The sequence below is a fragment of the Hyposmocoma kahamanoa genome, unplaced genomic scaffold (assembly GCF_003589595.1).
Source record: "Hyposmocoma kahamanoa isolate Upper Pololo Valley unplaced genomic scaffold, ASM358959v1 78, whole genome shotgun sequence".
NCBI lineage: Eukaryota > Metazoa > Arthropoda > Insecta > Lepidoptera > Cosmopterigidae > Hyposmocoma > Hyposmocoma kahamanoa.
This window is the reverse complement of record NW_020653945.1, coordinates 23,391,194-23,411,550: the sequence shown is the minus strand read 5'-3', so window position 1 is coordinate 23,411,550 and position 20,357 is coordinate 23,391,194. Positions and strand designations below refer to the sequence as shown.

The window sequence follows — 20,357 nt, the reverse complement described above, 5'->3', positions numbered from 1 at the left end:
ACGAAAATCGAATAACGAGTCTCAACGATTACAGAATACCGCTCCTGTTACAACTACGCCGCGCTAACGAACGGTCGCTTTGACGCAATATCACTGAAGCAGTCGTCCAACGGCAATACGGAAAATCAACTTAGTACATGATCAGTCTATGAAAGACCACAGTGGGAAGCGCGACGACCCTTAAAAATCAGGGCAGACGCCTACCTACTTGATCGTCGGCGCGCGTGATATTTGATACCTGTCACTTTTCTAATCATATACCTTTTTTATTGTTTACATTACGGGCGGCGATACGACACGTATAATATAAACACTTGAAACTCAAGAACCTATTCAGCTACCGTAAAAAGAATAACATGTGCGATAAGAGCACTTAAGTAGCATTTGTTTAGAGTACAGTTATAATTGTAATACGACTATTTGTTAATTTCTGAGTACACTGAACACTTATGAGAAATTTTCATAGTATTTTTCGCTTTAACTTCTAACCACTTTATTAAGAAACAAAACATATATAACGATGACAAGCATTTAAATACCTATCGATTAACACTAGAATGATATGAATATAATGTGTAACTATTTTTAAAATAAATCAATAACAGTCGCGGGTAGCGACGAAAATCGCGAAAATTTGCGAAAATGGCGTAAAAAAACTATAAGTCGCGAGGCAGAAAATTGACGAATCCTATCACAACTCACAATGTAACGACCTAAAAAAAGTTTTAATACAACTTATATTGAATAAAGTTATGTGTTTGAGTGATATTTTACTCCAAAAAGTATTTTAATAATGAATAAGTTTTTTTCCAACTTTGATGACCTTTTTTTCCAATAAGGTTGTGATTCCAATAAGATATCAAATGTTAAACTTTTAACACCATCTGAAAAAGCACATCTTGACGATCATTTTGATAGATAATAATCAACTTCAACTTCAACTTTTGTGTCTATGGCTCCGTCGTTTTACGCGACGATACAGAAATTCATTAATAATGTCATCTATCACCATTGACTTACAATTATATGGACGTCGGGTCCGCGCTAAAAAGTGTCCGCACTTGTAAGGCGCTAAAATCGTATACAGAGCGCGACACTCCGCTTTAGTCTTCATTTGTTCTACGGACAGCGCGAAACTGCGATGACATTACAATTTAAATTTCGAATAGGTTGACTTGGGACATTTTTTTCGTGGTTTTTGTATTAGACCCGTCGTCCATTTATTTGTAAGTCAATGTCTATCACAATTAAAGTCATCATCAAACATTAAACGTCAACAATCCCGCCAAAGTTTTTTTTTCACATTTTTTTCTGTTATAAGGACGCATCATGAATATTTGTTTCTTTATATTAGGATATCGAGTATTTAACAGTTAAATACTAGTAAAAATTTGGTGTTAATACATATGGTAATACCAAAGTAATTTGTAAAACAGTTCACCAATCGGGTACTGTAATTTACTGGTAACTATAGTTACCAGCGACGTTTGACCGAAAGTGAACATTTTGACAGTTACTAGTAGCTATAGCTACCAATAACTGTTCAGTGGTGACCTATGACCAACACCAACTATCGAAGAAACAACACAGGGTCCGTGCGTTCATTCTACCTGCCTACCTTATTTTGGCACTGTCAACCTCTAACAATGTTCTAGACTCATTTCTGATTCAAACGTGGACAAAACTGTCCCAGTTTGTTTGTACTTACACAGAATCCGTCAAAGATTGGTCCAGCCTTCCTGATAGTGCTCAAATCTAAATTCTCTAACGCAGTCTGGATCTCCTTGTCCACCGACATGTCATTTCTCTTAGACTCTTGTGATAGCTGCAAAAGACAAACGCATTTTTGTTATACGGCTTCTACGATGGCACACTGCAATATCCAAACAAGCTATTGAATAGAATTATCAAACAGTAACGTTAATATTGCTAACGTCACGTGGGGTGCCCGAAAGAAGCCTCCCCGCACGACGATCCTTTCCCGTATATCTGGCGCACCTTGGACAACAATTGGCAAATGCCTTATGCCGAATGGCAAATGCTTTGACCACGATAGAAGAATTACTCTTTTTATTTTTTCCTATGCGGCTAAGGTATGAAGTTACCACAAGAGAAAAGTAGATATTTTTTCTTTATTAATTCTTTAAACATTATTTTCTCGGGTTTGAGATTTTGTCACAAGCGCCCTTTCAACTAACGATACACAATGATAAAAAAATCACAATTTAAGAGGACGAAAATTAAATACACAATTTTTTTGCTTTACGACTTGAAATTTATTTAATAAATGGGGATACAGTAAAAAATACACAGATTTGGAGCTTTTCTAAAACTATACTTTTTTAAATATATTTTTACTATATCCGAACTTTGGAGTGAACAATATTTACTTGCATATTTACTTACTCCCGAGACTGACTTTAAACAAACCGATTGCATATTGTGACATACATGAGTATTTCTTGAAGACGGAGTAAAATGACATTTGTGGGGTTGCCAGATTCATTAAATTTTAAATAGTTATGTACTTGTTGTCGATAGTTTTATCGATAGATTGTGAAAGAATATAAAATTTTACCAAAAATCAATTTAGAGACTATAGTTTAAGAACAAATAATAAACACAATAAAAAGGATTCAATTATTACGTTACTAATCAGTACAGATTACTGAAGAAACCGATCTCAAAAGTTCGTGGAATTACATCTATTTGCCAAGTTTTATTGAATTCTGTTACAGGAAAGTGCGCGAAACCGGATTAATACCCTAGTTGGCCACCCTTACAGATGGAATATTTTCTTTAAATAAATGGGACCACTACCGAGGTCTTCGTTTTTTTGTTGGAAAGAGGGTTTTTTCCAACAAAAAAAGAATCATCAAAATCGGTTCATAAATCGCGTTATCGCGCAACATACATACAAAAAAACATACAGTCGAATTGAGAACCTCCTCCTTTTTTTGAAGTCGGTTAAAAACTACACAACAAATAAAACAACAATGAAACAAAAAGTCAACAATAAAAGCACTTAAATCTACAATTGAAACAACTATTACCACAACAAATACAAATTTACTATTTCTTTTTGTAACCTGATTAAGGGTACCATTGACCTTCCAATGTGAAATGGACTATAGTTTGTTTATTCCATAGCAACAAGTGTTAACTGGGGTGTTGCCACGTTTTATCGGTTTAGTACTTCCATTCCACATCTAAGTTTATTTGTAGCTTAATTGATATTATTTTTACCTTAGTCCGGCTCGAGATACTCGACATATCTGTAGCTCTAGTTTCGTCTACAAAATTGTTCGGAGGCCGTATGTTTGTGATACGGGAGAAATTTAAACCTAAAAAAGAAACAACTTTTATTATCTAGGCATTACAATTGTAATAATACATACACGTATGGCCAAAGCTTAAAGGAATCCCTTAACCAGCATTATACGTCTCCTATAATGGGTTAATATGACGTATTATCGAGTTACCCCTAAAATATCATGAAATAAAAAATATATTCTTATACACGGTGCAACAAAAAGATATAGTCATATTAAAGGACCAAGTGTAACTGATTTGGACCCTGTGTAAAATTGTAAATAAAAACGAGTTACTAAGAAGTTGATACAAATTTAATTACATTTTAAATTAGTTAATTTCTATATCGATATATATACGTCGCAGCTCTACTGCAAACCTTACACTTAAGTTAATTACGAGTAGAGCATTCGTATAAAAAAGTAATTCATAGAGCTGTCTGTACCATATATTTACATCGCAATTGCTCGTAAATGGTATAATTGCATGGTGGCTAACTTGACTACCATACCCCAAATAAAACCCTTTTTTCTTTCAATTACAGCCGTGGTTGGGAAGGAGTTCTTTTTCAATTTGTAGCACGACAAACTTTCTTATAATAGGTCAGGTTCAAGTGCAAGCAAGGATGTTTGTTAAATACAAAATTAAAACATTCGCTTAAAATGTTATCGAAACAGAAATTTTATTGCAATTCAGCCATATACTAGTTAAACACTTATTATTAAGAATTTCTTATAATTGATTTTAATTATTTTTGGTAAATTAGTTTTGCATATTAGTTTTTTACAATCCACCTTGGCTGCATGCGTGTTTGTTTTTTACAACATTTTAATTCGAGTTGTATTATCTATGGAAGAATTTAAAAAAAAACCAGCAATTTGAGAAATTCATAATTGTTGTGTTATGTAACTGTTGTGTTATAAACCATATTTATATTGTATTTATTTCCTCGCAAATGTGAAAATATTGTACGGATCACGGACAGTACAAAAATATAAAACTTGAGTTATTAAAACCCTCTTGCCTTTGACTTCGGGCTTCTAATAATTTCTTATATCATGGTAATTTCGAACCCTGATTTTTAGAACCGTGGTAACCTGAGTGCGCAACCCAATAAAAGATATGGCAGTTACAGTAGAGAAGCATATTTTCTAATACTCACTCATGTCAGGTAGTCTGTGTTCAGCCAATGGCGAAGAAGTGGAAGCCCCTGCTACCCTGTAGAGTGCCAAAGGTAATGCCACTCCCTTGGCCGCAGACTCTTTAACCCACGCCGGTGTAACACATGCTTTTCCATATTCTAATGCTGCTTTGTATTTGTCACTACCTACACCTTCCCTGTTATATACATATATGAATGTTTATTAAAAAGAAAATAAGTACTTTCTGTTAAATTAATTAATATTATTAATAAGCTCAGTTGTCTACAAACATACACTTTTTTTCGATAACCTTGCGACAGCTAATATGAATATTTTAGTAAAGTGATACAAAAAGAAAAAAAAACACGTATTTTATTTTTGTACCAAAGATCGTTGTATTAGTTTTTGGGTGATAACTAAAATGTCACACTGTATACAGATTGTGTAACTCTCAAATTTCTGCATTTTCTCCAAAAATCATACAAAACTTCATGCATTAAAAAAGTCTGTCACTAAATAGTTAATATGAACTTTGTAGTTTAAGATATGTACACTTCTATATATTTTTGTTTTATATTTAAAATAATATTTGTTTTGTTTTTGCTTTTTTCTCATTTACAATATCGTACAATTTACATTTTCTTGTTTCACAATGCTGTGTACAGTTGTCATTGGAATGTAGATTTACTGATGTTCTTCTTTTGTATCGTTTTAAAATAGTGTTTCAAACTGTTTTCTATAGTCTGTGCCATTACAATAAAAATATATTTTTTTAAACTGGCACAGGCTTGAGGGCGAACGTGGATTTCCGCAAAGTAACGCCTAAAGCTATTAATTTATTTAACTCTTTTTTTATCATATCAATTGACGAGACGAACAAGTTGTGCGTATGATGGTAAGCTACCAGCCTGTGTGACACTTGGAGCTTGAAAATTGCAAAGATCTGAGGGGCACTGCCACTGCGCCTATCAACCTGAGACTGCCTGTAATTTCACCAGCACCCTTAAGAGCGCATGCGGACTACGTCTCCGATTCGTATCAGGTCTTTTATTCTCGTTCTCCGCCCGACATCCATCCGAGACAATTACTATCAAATAAATAATACTCTAGCAATTTAAACGACGCATGATGCGAATGAGGGTTCATACATGACATTGTCATGATTTGGTCGAGTATTATATATTACAGGAATTGTTTCGGACGGAGAGTAGACCCCCAGTTCCGAATCCGAGAAATGACGGTCCGAAATGTCACAGGGATCATTCCGTACCTGAGAAGCATTACACTGTAAGTGCTATTTTTGTAATTTTACAGGGGACACGGTTTTGTGTCGAAATACAGCATGTACATTTAGAATGGCTTGAAATAAAACTAATTGAGTTTTAATAACATTTCGAGACACCCTAATTGGCATACAAACTGCTTTTCGACACAAAATCGCATCCCCCCGTAAAATTACAAAAATGGCGCTTACATTGTAATGCTTCTCAGATACGGTATTTATCTCTTGGTGTACAAGCGATATTCGTATTTTTCTCTTATTACTACACGGACTACACAGTAATGCTCACATTACTGCTTGGCGGCAGACATAGGTAAGATGGCAGCACCTCCCTGGACGAGATCTTTCACAAAGAGCTCTACTGCTACTCAAAAAAAACGACGAAGCGTACGTTGTGGATTGACATTTCTAATTTATTTAATTTTTTAATGAATAAATTTTTAAATTTGTAGCGAATTGATATATATGAAATTACTCCACTAGTTTGTTATAATTATTAATACAAAGATCAAACACTTAGAAAAAATTCCTTCGATCCGGACGTCTTCTAGCAAACTGTGCCAGACAGTATGCTAACTAAGCCACGGAATGAACCAGCGGACCTCACGAATTTTTCTATGTGCTTGTTTGTTGGATCATTTGTAGGTATTTGGTTTTTTAACGACTTTTTAGCCGTAGTGTCGTCACAGGGACCTTTACAGCTACCGGCCCTAAATTTTGCTATATTATAAAAAAAACCCTGGACAATTATATAAACTTACTTGGTCAATACCACCACATCCGTAGTCTCGCTTTGGAATGCACCAGAAAAAGTACCACCATGTTCATTAACTAATTTAGTTATCAATTGTTTATCTTTCTTCGTGATGCCTGAAGTCGTTACTTGTAAGTTTGCGAATGGTGGCAAGCGGTGTGAGTCAAAATCAGGCGACGACCCGTTTACATTCAAACTGAGTGACGCGTTCCATACTGCTTCTATCCATGACTCTGACATTACTGGTATGCCTTTTTGTATTGATTTCTGAAAAGCAAAGTCTAAATGTTAATTCACAGGTTCACTTGATCCGTGCACGATACTGCAGACCATTTCAAGGGTTATTGTCCCTATTTTCTAGTTTTAAAGGAATTCGTTCCTTGGCTGCGGTGAGAAGGTTATTCAAAAATCTCTCACTAGATGTCATTAGCGGCAACGAACGCCGAAAGCCAGTATAAAGATCTATAACAAATACACATAGGAGAATTTTGACTCGGTAACTGGACCCGTGGCTCAGATGGTTAGAGCAATGCTACGGTGCAGCATGGTCGTGGGTTCAAGTCCCGTCCGGTCGATTTTTGTATTCATAATCATAACAAGTTCATTTACAAATTTACATATTATTAGGTCAGGTACACACCATATAACTTTAACTACCTCTGTGGCGGGACGGACCATGCCGGACTGGTACTCAGACGTCTCGGGTTCTCGAACATTATGAGTTCATAATGAGGCACCTCGTAAATACTAGATCTAAGTTTCAAATAATATACTGACACAATTTATTATAATTAGATATAGATTTCTGTTGTCTACAAATAAATGATCATAATCATTATAAAAGGCGTGTGGATGTGTGCGTGCGTGCGTGCGTGCGTGCGTGCGTACGTGCGTGCGTGCGTGCATGCGTGCGTGCGTGCGTGCGTGCGTGCGTGCGTGCGTGCGTGCGTGTGTGTGTGTGTACGTCGTCTGGCACATTTTTATAATGGGGATAAACCGATAGTATACCTAAATGAATAAATAAATAATTATTATCATTATTAATACAAAGATCGAACACATAGAAAATCTTTTTCGACCCGATGGGACTTGAATCCGCGAGCATACTGCATTGTAGTATTGCTCTTATCAACTGAGCTACGGGTCAAGTTATCGACTTGTCGAAATTTTCCTACGTGTTTTTGGTAAACATCTTTGTACTTCGTACTTTGTACTTCCGGAATTCTGAGCGCTAGTGACATCTTGTGAGAGATTTTAGAACCAACCAAAAGACAGGAGAATTTCGACGGGTCATCATCAGACCTTTAATATTTACAGTGAGGCAAAATCTTATGTGCATATTTAAAATATAAAAATCGCAACATGTCACGGTATTCGCCGGAAGGGATTTAAAAGAAACTATATACTTTAAAAAGCCGCTTCCGCATTTCAACAGCAATTCACGGCAAAAAGTGAAGTTCAGGTTCAAACACATCCCAATATCTGACACTACTTATAACTGGTTATGGACTTACAACATACTTATCAGACAATACTGTGTCTGATACCAAATGTGTCGTGTCATCTGTCAAGGCAGCATTGTATATCCCTCCCATCCAGTAAACTTTCTTCTTAATGTTCTCCTGAAATAGTAATTTTAAAAACCTAATTATAATTAATGAAAGAGAGTATTTGAAAAGTAACGAAAAATTTTTAAAGTGTACGAAACAGTAGCGCGATGCATGCACAATAAACTCCCAAAACCAAATAGAATCAGTTAGTACAGTCACTAAGGGGTCCTTCATTGGTCCCGAGCCCTTTATAGCGCACAGCCTGGCAAAGCTCGCTCCGCTGAACGAGAGCACTCATGTCGCGGGAGACGTGTGCTGCAGACTAAGGGACTTGAGCATTCAAAAGCCCTGATAGCTGCCTTCAGTGCCAAACACTGTAGGCACTGTCACTTGACAGGAATGGCATCAGAATGCCGACTAGAGCTTTAACACGGAATTATGGTTTTAACAAACACATGTCAAATATTATTATATTCTTTATTGTACAAAGAAAAGACACATGAAACACACGTTACAATGGACATATACAAAGGTGAGCTTATCTCTATAAGAGATCTCTTCCAGCCAACCCTAGCCGTGGTGCAAAAATGAAGTCTGCGGGACTAATTATTGTGCAACAAAATTTAAATTTAAATGTGAATAAAATATAAATGATAATAATATACATACGACAGACATACACACATACATGAACTTTATATACATAAATACATACATAACTAGCATTTACTTTACTTTTTTAGCATTTATTAACATAACAGAATATATATTATAATAACGGATTATTTGTTTACAAATATGTTACCTATAAACTATCTAACGCGTTCGACAGGAAGTGATCTTATAATTTGTGTTTGAAATATGCCACCAATGGACTGTCACGAATGTTAGCAGGTAGTTTATTCCACATTCGAGCTGCACTTACAGTAAAAGAATTGTGAAAGAATTTGGAGTTGGATTGGGGATATAAAAGTGTTCTAGTGTCACAGGTACGTTTTGGGCGGGAATTGGGGGATAAGGGGGGAAAAACGGGAACACAGATAATGAGGAAGCTGGGAGTAATTTAAAATTTTATGAAGAAGACAAAGAACGTGCATATCTCGGCGAAGTCGGATTGGGAGCCATTTCAATTTAGTCCGAAATTCAGAGATGGTCATATTTACGTAAACCGAATATGAAACAAAAAAATATTGGGCAGAAGGAAAACAGAGAATGTGGATTCTGCCACGAGGTGGATGAAACTTCTGAGCATCTGCTCACCCAGTGCTGCCCTCTAATGGGCGTACGAAGTTCCATACTGGGTAGGCACAGGCCACACCCAGAGGACATAAAAACTGTCAAAGCCAGGGAAATCCTTCAGTTCTCTAATGCTGTTAGCCTTGGCTCTGAACTGTAATTAGTGATGATCACAATAGATCAGTCAATGGCCGCAGTGATGGCCGCATAGGCCCCGAGTGAAGACACCCTAATAATAATAATACTAAGTGATTTCTCTTAAATATATTCCAGTACATGTTTAAAAAGAAGCAGTGTGCGTACTTTTCTACTTTTCATTTGGAAAACTAGCTGAAATGAACAAACAAAACTAAAATTAAAAGTACATCTTATCAAAATGCGCGATACATATGCGCGACTATAGCGCGTTTACGGGGCCACTGAATTTGTGAACATGTGGAAAGGTTTACTCACTATGACTGCAACCCGTGTGGATCGCGTTAACGCGCGTCATCTGCGCGTCGTCGGCGCGTGTAAAATACACCATGTGCATAGGCTCTTACAACTTGTGTTTAACCATGATTACCTTTTGCAATTTAGAAAGTCCACTTGCAGTGACTACCAGGCCTCTCATGGCAACAGTGAAGACAGGCTCTGGCCCTGATGGGATTGGTGTACCCTCTGTCATACAACATGATAGGCAACGGGGGCCTACTAACCTGAAAATTAGTAATTTTTAAATTATTTACTGTAAAGTTAGAGCAATAATACTAGGCCTATTTATTTCCTACAAAACAATACCTGTAGGCTCAAGTAAGACGGTTACCAGGTAGCACCAAAGAGAAGTACCAGCGGTGCCAATTAAGTTGGGTAGAACTATGATCTAGGTACGCACAAGTTGCGCAAGTTGTTTCTTTGCTTATATAATAATATCCAATATCATAATTATTAATATATATATTAAATCTATGCTTCTTATTATTATTATAGTAGTCTATTAAATTTTATAACTAATTTGCATGCAATTTTTTTTATCACGGGCAGCCCTCTATGCAGATTGTGCATGGACGGGAAGGAAACGGCTGCGTACATCTTACTACAGTCCTCCGGCGTGGCAAATTACAGGGCAAAGTACCTTGGAGTGCCATGGTCGCTCCCTGAAATCTTCAACAAACCGAGGAGGTTGCTGAGATTCCTGGAGGAGCTTGGGTGGCACGAGTAGGAACCTGCACCCACCAAAAATACGCAAACTAGGCGCTTTGTCGTCGAGTTGCGGAAACCAGCCCGTTGCACCAAGTACCAAGTAATTACTTGCAATTTAATATATGTATATGACTGGCACTGCTTTTTGTTACTATCTTCTATTATACCAAGTTAGAAGGAAATAAACTTATTAGTATAATGTGGTTATTTTATTTGATTTCTAGCTGGTTTTAATCACATATCATCATCAAAATTCGTAAACCTCATAATCTCCATTAATGTGAACTGTTGAGAAGGCACAAAAAACAGAAAAATATAATTTATATGACAATCTATGATTATACATTAAGTATATAAATAAAAGAAGGTCTACAAATCATATTTAAATCTTTGATTGCCTGATATTATTCTTGACGAATAAACAAGGGATTTCCTCCAAAAACAGAGTTAAGAGGTTTTAAAATTTAGCCGACAATATACAGATAATTAAATTAAGAAAATGCAATATGGTATGCATCTATGTACAGGGTGTGTTGTGAGAGCCTATTTCATCTTCTTCTGTCTGCATGCCCATTACTATTATTATTATTATTGTGGTGTAGTCTGCCACACAAGCACTACCAGGAATCTTAGTTCAGAGTAACATCATTCTCTTACTGATTGGGATAGACTACAAGGTCGCATAATAGGGTAATGAGTATTGCATACATAGAAAAAATATCCTATTCCCATTTTCTGGGTATGTATGTACATAACAATACACAAAATGGAATCATGGATGGATAAACTTGTACATAAGGTATTAACCTCTTCCCATGGCATAAAAACAGCGGACAAAATGCCCTCTCCACATGATGACAGGCAACCTTGCGCCAACATCATACTTCTCTTGACTCATCAGCTTGACTTGAAATATTTTTTAGCAAAGAAAAATGATATACCTAAGTACTGTATGAACTTACAAACACTTGGTACACTTTAATTTTTCATATAATTCTCCTTCAAAATCAGTTAACACGAAAACGTCTGTTTTTGTCAGACCCTCGAACTTATCAACCCGTGTCTCGTGAATCCATTGCGCCTGGAGACCACCACCGGAATGTTGCTCACAAGCCTGAATCCAAAAAAAGGGTTATTTTTACTGCGATTGCTCCAATACAGGTGAGAAATACTATTTGGATCTATTTTTGAAACAATTTTTGCGATATAAACGAATATTTACCGTGAAAGCAAGTTGCATTTCCTCCGAGCAATCATTTTCACTACGACAATATTTTGGTATGATAAATGTAACTTTTATATCTTCCTTCATTTCGGGCACAATAGATAAATACCTAATAACTAGATATTATTATTATATGTACAAGCCGAGTAACACCCACTAAAATAACCTCGGAGCCACTGTTTACAAAAAGCCCTCCAAAACTCTGTTTCCAATATTATTTGTACTATAAAATCCATGGACAAAATAGAAACAAACAAAATTCAAAATTATTTTGTGGTCCACGGGGAAGAAGCAGTTTTGTATGAGTTATTTATTTTTTCCATTATCTAAAATGTAAAAAATTTGATATTAACTTGTTGCACCTTGTATAGACAAAAACAAACCAAACAAAAGCTCTTTTTTGTAAAATTCTTTCAAACTCGTGGCTTAAAAGCTAACAGTCAAAAGCCAAGAAAAAAAGAAAATAACTTAATTATGCAGGAGTCATTCGTTTCACAGTCATTATCTGATGCGCTTATTTCGTAATCGTTCTGTAAATATAGTAGGAAAGTGAAGTTTTTATTGTGAGGAATCTGGGGAATCTGTAGTTGTTTCTCATTTCAATCAATAGCTAAAAAAGGCGCGAAAAAATCTCAAGTCTCAAAAAGACTCAAAAAGACGTCAAGTCAATTGTTTTTTTTTTATGGCGGGTTTTAACTGTTACATTTTTTTACACGAATAAATATTTAGTTTATTTATATTACGTTGTGCATTTTTTTATTATTTGTTACCATTAAGCTGATGGCTCTGAAGCCAATGTTTTATAAATAAATAAATAATAGTAAACCAATTGAATTTAGTCGTTTTAAGCTGCTGTCCTCGTAGCCAATGCTCAAGAAATAAAAAAATAAAAAAATCAATTGAATTTTGTTTTGGTCGTGTTATACGTATCTATGGTAGTGTCTTAATAGTTTGTGGTCGTGTTGTTACAGGGAGGTTATAAAAATGTGCGAAAAATAAGTTCCTAAACAATTTTGTAAGAATATCTGAAATAATAACAGTTAACTGCAGTTATAAAAATGTTGTACGACGATTTTCAACCCGTTGTGGATTTAGTGCTAAATAACTGGACAGCACTCCAGCTTGCGGTAGAACACGGTATGGGTGCGCCTGGGGGAGAAAAGGTAGAGATTTGATTAGCTTGCTAGTTTAATAGCGTCAATGACACATTACACAGAATCAATAAGACTGAAAATCCTACATATCTTATTTATACATAAATGTGTACTAATATCATTCAAGTTGTCTATATATTGATTTTTGTTAACAGCCTTCCTTGTCTTCTTAATTATTGATTAGATCACAGTTTTTCGCTTCAACCTTCAGATTCGGCTGAAATTGCTGAAAATTAAAAATGAGAACAGAGTATTGTAATTTTTCTTGTCTAAATCCACCTCTCCTATGTAAATCATATGTCGAAATTGCCAAGTTTACAGGCGTTTTAAAGTTTTGAGTTCGCTGAAATGTGCATAACACATGACTTAAGCGTTTCTCAGTTTTATCGGCTAACCTCATTACTCACACAGAGTATTATAAAATCCTAGATATCGGGTAGATGAACGACCACAATTTATTTTGTCATATAATCCCATAGAGCTGTTGCTAAATACCCTAATTAATATTATATCCCGCTTCTCAGACCATAGCTTACCGAACAACATGCGTCAAAAACTGACTGAACTGGTTTCTCTTATTTCCCTTCAAAATGGCCCAGGCTCTCCTTCAATGGAACTGTCGTAGTATATCTCTAATAAAAAAACTGAACTACTGTACCTTACTAATAAATACAAGCCCTTCCTCATAGCCGTCCAAGAGACATGGTTAAAGCCCGACTCTATTTTTCGAGTTCCGGGCTTTGCTTGCCTCCGGGATGATAGGGGGGATGGCTATGGCGGTGCAGCTATTCTAGTTGCACCTAACCTTTTTGACACCTTTAATTTGTGTGTGCTTAATGATGGCTCTCACACGAGATGAGTCCTTCGATCCCAAAATCCAAAGAATGCTACTGATCTTACTTTATCTTCTCCTTCTGTGTCATCTAGACTATTCTGGTATGTCCTGCCTTACTCCCGTGGCCATTTCCCTATTAAAATATCATTCCCTGATCCGGTTCCGACTTTTTCCTCCTCTCCTCATCTCAAATTCCAAACAGCCAAAGCAGACTGGGATAAATATAATACCTATTTAAATGAAGAAGTTTCTCTCCTTCCCCCTCCCAACATGAATAACATATCCATAATGTATGAGGAGTTCAAAAATGCCCTCCTATCTGCGGCTAATAGGTCCATTCCTATAAAAAAGAAATCCTCCAAAAAGATCCCGTTCTCTCCTTGGTGGGACCCTGAATGCATGGATGCTGTCAGGAAACGAGAGTCTGAATCCCTACTTTCGTCTTGTCTGACGAGGGAAAGTACAAAATTTTTGCTAATTAAGAAAAAATTGGGTTGGCAAAAGTTTTGTGAGAGCCTCTCTCCTAATTCTCCCCCCTCTTTAATTTGGAAGGGTATAAAGCGGTTTCGTGGTGCTTTTCTCCAGAAGCTAGATTATTGTCCAATGACCCCTCAGAATGGGTTGAATCATTCGCTTCTAAATTAACACCTCCTTATACCCCATCTGTTGAAGAAACCTCTCCAGTTTGGGTCCCCTCTCCACAAAACTCTGTCAATAATTTTGAAGCCCCTTTCTCTATGGAGGAGCTTCTTTCTGTCATTGGTTATCTTAAGGATTCTTCTCCTGGTGTTGATGGAATCCTGTATTCTCTTATTGTTAACGCTAGTTCTTCTTCCAAACTTTATTTTCTTAATATCATCAACAATACTTTCCATTTTCTATTATTATTATTACTAACAAAATATGGAACTTTTTGTCCGAAATAAAAGTATTTTATTTTATTTTTCTTTTTTTATTTAATATGTTCCTCTCTGGCACTCCCCCTGAGAACTGGAAAACTCAAATAATTGTTACCATTCTTAAGCCTGGAAAGTTATTTAACGACTCATCTGGATACCGACCTATCGCCTTGTCGTCAGCCCTGGCCAAAATTCTAGAACACCTTATAAATAATAGATTGGAATGGGTAGTGGAAAGCAAGGACCTTTTAGCTAAAAGCCAATTTGGTCTCCGTAAAGGTCTTAGTACGATGGATAGTCTTGCCATTTTTACGACAGAAATCCGACTCGCTTTCTCTAAACGTGAATCGATGGTCGGCGTCTTTTTGGACATCTCTTCAGCGTACGACAACGTACTACTTCCCCTACTCAGGCAAAAACTGCATAATCTGAGTATCCTGGCGAAGCTAGTCAACTTCTCCATTAACCTCCTTCTGTCCAGATCTGTTCTTATTTGCACTAATAATGTTTATCTCCCCGCCAGATTAGTTTGGAAAGGCCTCCCGCAGGGCTCTGTCCTTAGCCCTCTTCTTTATAGTCTTTACACCCATGACTTAGAATTATCGGTAAATTCTTTCTGTAATGTCCTCCAATATGCTGACGACCTCTGTTTATACTCTGTCGTTCCTGACACTCTCGATGCACAGCCCGCTCTCTCCTCGGCTCTCCACTATTTAAATGTATGGTTAACGGATCATGACCTTTCCCTCTCCTTTCCCAAAAGCACTGTGGTGATATTCTCCAATAAAAAGTGTATCCCTGATATCTCTATCTGCTGTGATTATCTTTCTATCTCTGTACTAGACAAGCTTAAGTTTCTTGGGGTTACCTTAGACCCCCAAATTGTCAGGCGTCCACCACATCAATCACGCAGTCCACAAATGTGAAAATAACATTAACATTATCTGTTCCCTCTCTGGAGTATGGTGGGGTTCACATCCATACTCGCAAAAACTTATCTACAACGGCCTGATTCGTAGCCACCTTGACTATGGCTCTTTCCTTTTAGAACCTTGTAACAAAAGTAGTTTAAATAATTTTGACAAAATCCAGTCTAAAAGTCTTCGTATTGTCACGTGCTATGAGATCGTCTCCTACTAACGCCCTTCAGATTGAATGCGTAGAGCCTCCTCTTTCAATAAGAAGACAATACCTCTCGGATAGATTTCTCTTCAAGATCATGCAGCTTGCTTCCCATCCTCTTCTTTCTAAATTACAAAACCTCTCTGAATTAGTGTCTGCCTCTTCATATTGGATTCACAAAGACGCCCCTTGTTGTGTTGTGTTGTTTGGTTAAAAGCTATCTCAAAATTTCCCGTCTCTCTTGCCCTATTTATGCAAATTAAATCCGATTTTCGAAACCCCTTTTGATGCCGTAGCAAAATTAAATATCCATTCATCCTAAAAATTAAACAGATCCTGCACTGTCTTGCTGCTAGAGAGGTCGAGGTCTCGTTGGCTTGGATAGCCAGTCACATTGATATCCGAGGGAACGAAACTGTGGACGAATACGCCAAGGAGGCGACTCTCTCAGGCTGTCTCTCATTGTACAAATGTTACGCTCACGACCTGACATCGTTAGCTAAGGATCGTCGAGATTTGGACTGGCATGCGCACTGGGGTCGAACTAGCCAAGAGAAAGGCGCGTACTACGTACGTTCAAACTAACATCCCAGTAAAACTATGTTTTTTTAAGTTTCGCGAAGCTAGTAAGGCAACCACTTCTACGATCTGTAGATTGAGCCTGGGCCACACTTGTTCTCCTGTGTTCCTTTATAAAATCCGTGTCAGAGACAACTCTTTATGTGATTGTGGTCTGGACGAGGGTACCCTTGATCACATTTTCTTTCAATCTCCTCAATTGACTTCCTTCTTGTATGACCTCTTTCCTTCTTCCATTCCTCGTCCTATTAACCTTAAATCCCTCCTTCTTTATGTGTACTTACCCTTTATTAACATTTTGTGTTATTTTATACGCTCTAATCATTGACTTACAATTATAATATAATGCTTTAATCCGTTGTTTGTCCATGATTGTTTTTTTTTACCCCAGGTATGATTTCCACAACAGCATTCCGTCGAAAAGACTCATCTAAAAATAAATACCTTGCTGCTACCGAAACGTTGACGTTATTGAACAATATTAACTGACAACATTAATCGAAACTGACACTGGCCCAAGCCTAGTGGCCGCCATTAAGGAAATAGAATAGAAGTTTGATTCCGGTGTTATCGACAACTGAGTTATCATAAGGTTCTGAATCGACCCCTGGCCCTGTACGCCAGCTCTCAGTTCAACATCTGTCCGAAAGATAAAGTGAAAAGGCATTTTGAGACAAACACATTCTATCAGTCATGTTGTTGTTTGGCATCAGGTGGTAGTAGTGTTTAGTAGCAGTAGAGCTCCTTGTGTTAAAAAAGTTAGTCCAAGGATGTACTGCCATCTTCCCTATTTCCTCTACCAACCGGTAATGTGAGCATTGCTGTAGTCCGGTTTTAAAAAGCAAGGGCTCTGGTGAAGTTACAGGCACGTGGGACTTGTCAACTTACATCTCAAGGTGACCAGTCCAATGGCAGTGCCCCTCAGATATTTTCGATGTAAAGTGTCACTCAAATGACACTACAACTGCTATGGACAGGTGTGTAGCTTACTGCCTAGTGGCAATTCTTGTTCGACCCGCCACTTGGTGTCATAAAAAAAGTCAGATTGTGGCCAAACATAATTCAAATCCTTCCCGATTTACATATATTTTACACTCTGTAGTACACACCCGTATCCAGCACTTGATGATGAATGTATGAATACGATAATCTACATAAGTAACAACAATGGTCTTGTAGATTATGATATACAGGATGTAAGAAAAGGGGGCAACCATAGTATTTGAGTAGATCGTCGCCAGAGATAGGAATCTTCGGCGATCATAGTCTATGGTCGCCTCTTTTTCTTTTGGTTGTTGTTGGCAGAGTATATCTACTTGAACTTTGAGGAAATAGTACATAGAGTAGATAATACCTCCCTCTGAAATCCTGGAATTATTGCATTGGATGTTGTTCTACAATTTTTGATGAGTAAACTGGCAATTGCTCTAATACGTTAGGTAAATAGAAAGTTTTGTAGTTGTAAATAAAAAAATTACTATTTTGTTTGGATTTTCATTCCTTAAAGTTTAGGTTAACCCGACTTCCGATCTCTGGTGATGATCAAGTCACTACACAACACTAACGTGGCCCCATTTTCTTACAGCCCGTATATCATAACCATGACCATTGTTGTTACTCATTTAGATGATCGTATACAGAGGTAATAATTATGTTTATTAATATTTTGGTTTTTAGACAGCTCAACTGATGTCAGTGTACATAGCAAGATACTGCGTGGAAAATATTGTCGACCGAGACGAGCTGACCGAGGTGCTCGAAGATCTCATGGATGAAGAATTCGATACTGTTTGCCATGACAATTCTCCTAAAGGTATTATGTAAATATTTAAGTAACACTGTACAATTATATATAATAATAATACCTATTATATAATATAGCGTTTGATGGTTTTCCGACCGGCATTTGAGGAACTGTTTATGCGAGTAAGGGACTCACCACATTTATCGACGCGATATCGGCGGTTTGAGGCGATTATGTTTTAGCACACTCGTCGTATTAAGCTAATATCCGTCGACGCGGCCATTCGGCCATCGACGCCGCCGATCAGCTGTGTCATCGGCTGCGTACGGACGCGATCGAAAATTTGCAAGGAGCAGATTCAATGCCGACCTATGTCAAAGCGCGACATACAAACTGATGTGAAACACAGAACGTCCTTTTCGCGCTTATTACATAGACAAAGCTATTTATGACCTGCTTAATGCGAATCCGTGTCGACAAGCGTGGTGACTGCTTGATTGGTAGAGAAAGTTACTCACTAAAATTACTGTCTTGCGTTATTTATACGATACAGTTTCAAAATTGTGAAATGTCCTCTGCGTAGTTTTCACTTATGCAAATGCTCCAGGGGAAATCTTTAAAACTTTAATTGACCATGCTATCTTCAATTTCAGAAATAGCATCGGTGTTACTACTGTACCTTAGCTTGCTCAAAGAAGGTAGACATGACGAACTTAGAGCCCGAATAGAAGCAATGCCCAAATGCCAGAAGTGGCTTAGTCAGCCCATACATGAATCTGTTCCACCACAGGTAGGGTTATTTTATAACATCAATTCTAACTTGTCTTGTAGAATACAGTTCCTGACAGATAATACTACTATATCTGTTAATATTATTATCTATCTGCAGTCTGCACTAGGAGCAAGTATTTTATGGAATTCAAAATCTGCAGTTGTAATAACTGAATAACTTTAACAATATGAAAAGTATTGGATTGCCGCTTGCATTTTTGATAATGCATTTAAGTACCGTTCTATTGCTTCTAGTACCATGGCAATCCCGATGATGATACAACGAGCAGCAGCAGCGAAGAAGATGACGATTCAGAGCCGATGAACGATGATCTTCCAATGTATGCTGCTCCCTCGAGCAACGTTGACCATCCAAGTGTTGACACCAGCCAACCGTCATCATCACAAACTGAGCCAATGGACGAGGATGAACTAGAACCCGGATGGACAGTTGTACGAACGCGGAGGAGGAAATAAAATATATTAAAACTATTTATAATGTAATTTTAATATTTATATTTGTTGTTAGTTGTGCCACTGTACTTGTTAAGCAGTGTATTCAGTATTCTGCATAGCCGTCAACACAAAGAGACTACACTATGTAATGATAGGGTTGTGGTCAATTTTATGAGGAATGGACGAGGCCAATAAGAAAGATGGAACCTCAGTTATTGTTGGAAAAGGGCAATTAGTATGTACATATATACGAAAGAAACTAATCACTAAGGCGGTGCCAGTGCATTATTAAAGGTTAGAATTACATAAGAAGTCACAAAGGAGAGATCTGATTAATATAAAATCGAAAGATAACCTATTTGTGATCCAAACCTTCCAATTTCACCGTTATCTTTGCTTAGTGTTTCTGCAGTGACAGATATCAAAACTATTGGAATGCTATGAAAATCAAAACGTTTTTATTTAATTAAATGTACTTACAGCTCTGGCCAAAAGCTACAAAGCTGGTCCCTGTTTTTAACTTTTTTGCCAAAGCTATCTAGATCTTCACGCCACCTATGAGGCCTAACTCGATGCTGGAGAATATCACTCGATATGGATTCATGCCCACCTTTCAAATAATATTCCTTTTTCTACCTGTTGTTACCATCTTTGGCATAATGCTATCTCTTTTTATTGTCCAACATGCAGATAGTGAATGCCTCGGTTTAACGTCATAGTAAGCACCTTGTATGTAGCAATTTACATTGTTGTATAGACAGTCATATCAATTTAAGAAATTTTTAACCTTCTGTGACATGTAATAAAGACGAGGTTGGTATGTGTATTACTATGTGAAAATAAACTTGATCATTATTTATGTTGCCGATTGAAAGTATATTATGATTAGTCCCACAGTTAGGCACAGATTTCTAAAGACGCTAATAATATTCAGTACAGTAGTTACATTCTACTAACTTTATCATGTTTATTAATTCTAGCGACACATAAAACGTCACCCTGTATTGTAAGTAAGTGTTGAATATTAACCAGTTAGCATGGAATGTTCTTGTTAAAAAATAATATTATTAGCCTTTGTACTAAAAAGGCATTTGCTTGCCGTGTACGGTGAAGA

General features: G+C 37.0%; 2 protein-coding genes across 2 annotated transcripts in view; one reads left to right on the top strand and one right to left on the bottom strand.

The window, feature by feature from the left end:
• LOC113232754 (DNA topoisomerase 2-binding protein 1) overlaps positions 1-11,856 on the bottom strand; it is a 38,784-nt gene extending 26,928 nt beyond the window's left edge. The window contains exons 1-8 of the mRNA XM_026467532.1: positions 11,681-11,856; positions 11,421-11,572; positions 9,842-9,974; positions 8,005-8,112; positions 6,498-6,757; positions 4,475-4,650; positions 3,247-3,344; positions 1,709-1,825 (exon numbers count right to left, since the gene is read on the bottom strand). Coding sequence (XP_026323317.1) covers positions 1,709-1,825; positions 3,247-3,344; positions 4,475-4,650; positions 6,498-6,757; positions 8,005-8,112; positions 9,842-9,974; positions 11,421-11,572; positions 11,681-11,770 — 1,134 coding nt within the window. The 5' untranslated portion in view covers positions 11,771-11,856. The remainder of the gene's footprint in view (positions 1-1,708; positions 1,826-3,246; positions 3,345-4,474; positions 4,651-6,497; positions 6,758-8,004; positions 8,113-9,841; positions 9,975-11,420; positions 11,573-11,680) is intronic.
• Positions 11,857-12,676: 820 nt separating this feature from the next.
• LOC113232920 lies at positions 12,677-19,843 on the top strand. Its single transcript, XM_026467821.1, has 4 exons — positions 12,677-12,846; positions 17,950-18,085; positions 18,670-18,806; positions 19,043-19,843. Exons 1-4 carry the CDS (start codon positions 12,742-12,744, stop codon positions 19,262-19,264), a joined length of 600 nt encoding a protein of 199 aa, XP_026323606.1. The 5' UTR covers positions 12,677-12,741; the 3' UTR covers positions 19,265-19,843.
• The last annotated feature ends 514 nt before the right edge of the window (positions 19,844-20,357 follow it).